This window comes from Populus alba, chromosome 6 (assembly GCF_005239225.2).
Source record: "Populus alba chromosome 6, ASM523922v2, whole genome shotgun sequence".
Classification (NCBI taxonomy): domain Eukaryota; kingdom Viridiplantae; phylum Streptophyta; class Magnoliopsida; order Malpighiales; family Salicaceae; genus Populus; species Populus alba.
In genome coordinates this window covers 23,338,147-23,343,002 of record NC_133289.1, presented here as the reverse complement: position 1 = coordinate 23,343,002, position 4,856 = coordinate 23,338,147, and the positions used below count along the sequence as shown (strand labels likewise).

The following is a 4,856-nucleotide window of genomic DNA, read 5'->3' as shown; positions in this document are numbered from 1 at the left end:
TTCACAATGTTAACCAGGCAGAAACATCCATGAAAAGCAGTGCACCCCACAAAAAGAAAAGAAAAAAGAAAAGCACTTGAAGAACTAACATGTAACAATGGAACATAGTACCCCCATGCTGATGGACCTAAAAGTACACGAGAGGGTTCTGTGATGCCTAGACAAGAAGGTCAGGTTGTCTCCCCATGATTGAGGCAAAGCACTCGAACACATTATAGCTTAACTCCAAACGTTTGATTGTTTGTGCATAGTTGCTATCTCAGGAATTTGTGCCTTGTGCATTAGGGTATGTGGGGAATGAGCATGCAGTCACATAGATGTGTAGGGATGCTGCACAGTTGCCTCCTGTAATGGACAGACAAATGGATATAGCTACATGGTGGATTTCCTAAGGAAAGGCAAATTCTACAAGTGTGTGACAACAAGCAAACCTAATAATCTCTAATATTTTATATTGTTCAAATCTATGTAGGAAGCACTCAATCCTTCGTCCATATATGTAGCACATAGCTGTTAACTCCTGTCAAAAAAGATTTTATCCCTTTTTTGGTTTCCATACTCTACTAGCAAAGAGTAGTTGAGGCTCAGAAAGGGTTCTTTCCTATGGAATCACTGGTTAGGAAAGAGTCGAGTCTCTCTGAAGCTTCAAGCATTTCTGCATCAGAGGGTCCTCCAGTACTGAAGAGGTCAAGTGAGAATGAGCAAGAGGTTGTAGAAGGAGTAAGAGATCACCGAGAAGAAGCGAGGCCAACTCTCCAAAAAGATCCAGAGCTAACTGCAAGCGATTCAAACCAGTGGTTCAGTCGAGAGCTCAACCTTATTGGCAGCTTCAGCAGCATGGATTCATCTAAAACTTCACCAGAAACTCCTCAAGGTACTGACGCGGAGCAAAGGGTTTTCTCATGCAACTATTGCCAAAGAAAATTTTATAGCTCACAAGCGCTTGGGGGACACCAAAATGCCCATAAAAGAGAAAGGACTCTAGCTAAAAGAGGGCATAGATTAATAGGGAGTCAATTAGCTGCTTCAATTGCAGCCTATGGACATCCTTACTTCCACCATCATCATCATTCAAGCATGGCTTCTCTTCCTCTCCATGGTAGATCTCTTGGAATTCAAGTACACTCAATGATCCATAAGCCTTCTCACCTATCATCTTCTATTGGATTCGGAAACATGTATGGACATGGCAGCTGGTCTAGGCCCCCAATGGATCAACAACCAGGTATAGGAAAATTATCAGTGGAGAATTATTACATGAATATTGCAACAGCGTCATCGCGTGCCGGTGTGGGTAGGTTCAACTTAGAGAGGACTAGTACTGTAGGTTCTCCAGCAGACCCTGGAACTGGTAGGTGGACAGGCAGTGGTCATTTGAAGACTAATCAAGATGATCATATTCAGAAGCTTGACTTGTCCCTCAAGCTCTAAAATGTATTTTCTTCCTGTTTTGTTCACACTTGATTTTATCTTCAGATTCTGTCCTCTTTATCACTGGACACATGTCTATGTAAATTTTGGTTATAGAAGTGCTAAATGGTTGTTTTTTTTTTTTAAGGATCTGTTTCCTTCAACCTTCTTTGATTGCAGTAGTTCATGTTGTTCTGTGCCTCAATCTCGTGAGAGCATGGTGGCTATTATTTTGTTTCTCAAGCTCGAACTCGAGCCTCTTTTTAAGATTAGACTATGGATGCGATTCGATCCAGAAGACACACAAGTTCGTACTTATTCTTGAGCATCTCTTTCTCTCCCTCTACCCCAGCCCTAGCAACGTACAGTATCAGTTGTGTGCATAAAGTCTCCGAGCAATCAGTCAATTAAGAGTATTTTATGCTCTCTCATGAATCATGTGGTGTTTTTAATCTAGGGTTATTCACTCCTAGCATTTTCTGATAAGTTAAGACACGGACACTTGAAACCCACTTCAGGGTCACATCTACAATATCCAGTTGAAGAGAATTCAACTGGACTAGATTGGACAAGACTATCCCATGAGCCGGTGATGACTCAGGAAAATCTGACTAATGGGACTCAACAAAAGCAAAAGCTTTTGTTTTTCTTGCTCCATATGCTCACCAAATATCAATACAACGGAAATTACCATATCCAATCTAGTTCAGTCTAGTGTATCCAAAGTTGCCTCACAGATGCAAAACATGGTTGAATACATTAGTTGATGTTTAGTTAATACCTCGAGATAGAAAATATAAAAATAATGGAGATCTGTATTTTTAATAAAAATATAAAAAGTCATTCTAAAACTTTCACAAAAACAGATTTATTTTATATTTATATTTTGTCTTTTTAAATTAACACGTTTCTATCTCTTCTTCTTTTGTTTTGGGACATTAAGCAAATGCAACCGGCACCGCTATCACATGACTATAGTAGCATAGTTATCATGGATTCATCCTGCCTCTGTAGAAAGTAAACACAAAATCTTGCATATAGTGACAACCAAGACTTGGAAGATCTGACATTGTTTACAAGAAATGATATCAAATTAGGCATTATAGGAAAGCAAGCTTATGAGTAGGATAAATTGTATTTATATTCATTTTTTAGTAGAGGGTTAAGCTGTTTCTTTGTCATTTACAGTTTTTGATCGAGACTTTCTCCACTATCTAAGAACCCTAAACAGACTGTATGTTTGTCCTTTTCCAAGCACCGTGTAAGATGTCTCTTTCACAAACTGATCACTAAATCTAGAGAAGATTTGGTTCTACGTTAATATAACCTATAGTCAGCTCTCATTGCATCACATTGAACACAGTTTCCTTCGAAGAATAGTGCATGCCCTGTTTTAAGGGCTTAACAGGCGGCAACAGGCAGCGCCCTGCAATGCAGGTTTTTTTTGGTTTCTTCTAAAATCAAGTCAACTGGTTAGCAGGCATTACCTTTCAAGTTTCCAATTTATTACATGGAGTTTAGATCATCCATCTCTTAAAAAAAGTCAGCGGTCTGGAAACTAGATTAAAACCATTTCATGCACAAACAAGAAATCAGGTCTTGCCTGCTTGGTTCAGCTACCATCATTTTTACAAGATTAAGTTAGGAATATCATATTGAGCAAGAAGTATGGAGAAGCATTAAAGGCCATCGTGTTTCCTTTGAGTTTCCTACCAAAATTAGGTGCAAACAAGAAGGGATCATGAAATTGATACTCGGGCTTGTTTCTCCTGCCCTTTTTTCACCAAGAAGTTGGGCAACTGGCACCAACTCACCATCTGAACTCAGAAGGAACCAGTCATACCTCGTCGGGTCGGGCAATCACCCAGAATAGCTGGTGTTGATCGAGGCAGTTTTGGTTGCTTCGAAATTATCAAGGCTAACCAGTGACAAATAAAGATCTAAATCACTACAACCACCCTCTACCCTTAATTTGAGCACAATCATAGAACAGTTTGTTCAATTAAGAGCAGGACAATTACTATGCATATAAACCCGAGAGAAAACCTCACTTATCAAAAAGTACATGTTATGAGTCTAGGTGAGCAGTAAAATCCCGGTCCCAGATTCTTATAAGAGGTGCACACTGACTCGAACTCGAGATCTATTGTAAATTTCAAGCCTTTTGTCCATCACACCACGCATCTTTAGAGGACACCATCTCAACATTGCTTACTGTTCTCAACTTTATTATATCACAATCAAATTCATTTTACCTGATTCTGCCATAAGACTGTAATATGACAACTACCTAACATCAATATTTTCTGGACAAATTAACAGCAATACCATCTTGCTTCTTTCAAAACAAGCAAATATAGCAACCCATCCTGTTAGAAAATTAGCAAGAGAAGAGAAGGTGGCCGGCATGATGTTATGGAAACCTGCCTGTGAATTACTGGTTATTACCAAAATAAAATTTGACAAAAGCAATATCAGTATTCATTTTCACTTGTCAGTATTCAATTTCACTTGTCACCTAATCACCAACCTGATAATAAAAATAAAAAATGTTTGAGCATGTTCAAGTACAATAATTCACCACAATGTGCCAAGAGCACCACAAATTTGAACACAGCTTTTATCCCATCACTATGTTAGGCTTAACAAGCCCAACATCCATATTCATCGTGGCCTCGTGTCTTGCTACAAAAATCAAACATTTTTATTGAAAACCAAATCTCAGTTGTGTCCTTCTTGTGGGAACTTCAAAGGTTGTCGAGGGACTGTTCCTTGAAAGTATATCAGGACTGGAAGCAGAAAGTAAAGGATTAGAGGAAAAAATACAAAATGAGCAGATAAAAGGAAGCGTGCCAGCTGAGAATTGAGTCAAGCACATTGTTCTGCCAAGCAAATTGAAACATTGGCGTCTGTAACTCGAGCCCATTGTTCAGAAATGAAGAGAGTCTCATTGATTCTAACCAGAAGATGTCAAAGAACATTGGTTAGCACCAAACTGTAAACCTTTTGCTCAATATGCACCTAAGATGAAGAAAAATGACGCAAGGAAATCATAGTTTAGGTCCTAAAAAGAACCAAGACTACAGCTATTAAATTGTTATCTCTAGTTCCCATCTACTTATCTCTGCTCTCTAATAGTTCCATCTTTCAACTTGTCTCGCCAAGTCATCATAATGGCATGAATATTGCAATGAACCCTCCCTAAGGAATACTTTGATTTACTGAGTTTTATTTCCTTCATCTCTGAATCTTTGATTACCACCATCAACAACAATTTTCAAGCTTTTTGAGTTCAGTCAAAAAACCATAAGTTGAGTCCATAATGCATGGGAAGTTTCCTCCAAGGTGATGGTGCTCTGTAATGAATCTCTATAATAATGCTGGTCAGCCAGTCATTAAACATGCCGATTTGAAAAGGTGAAAAAAATCAAGCAGTTCATGATTCC

General features: G+C 38.7%; 1 protein-coding gene across 1 annotated transcript; it reads left to right on the top strand.

Moving 5' to 3' along the window:
• The first annotated feature begins 234 nt into the window (after positions 1 to 234).
• On the top strand, positions 235 to 1,557 carry LOC118050137 (zinc finger protein 1). The gene has a single exon (XM_073409902.1). It carries the CDS (start codon positions 604 to 606, stop codon positions 1,429 to 1,431), a length of 828 nt encoding a protein of 275 aa, XP_073266003.1. The 5' UTR covers positions 235 to 603; the 3' UTR covers positions 1,432 to 1,557.
• The last annotated feature ends 3,299 nt before the right edge of the window (positions 1,558 to 4,856 follow it).

What these genes read in the sequence shown, in the direction of transcription:
- LOC118050137 (XM_073409902.1), top strand. Translation starts at nt 604, where the DNA reads ATGGAATCACTGGTTAGGAAAGAGTCGAGTCTCTCTGAAGCTTCAAGC.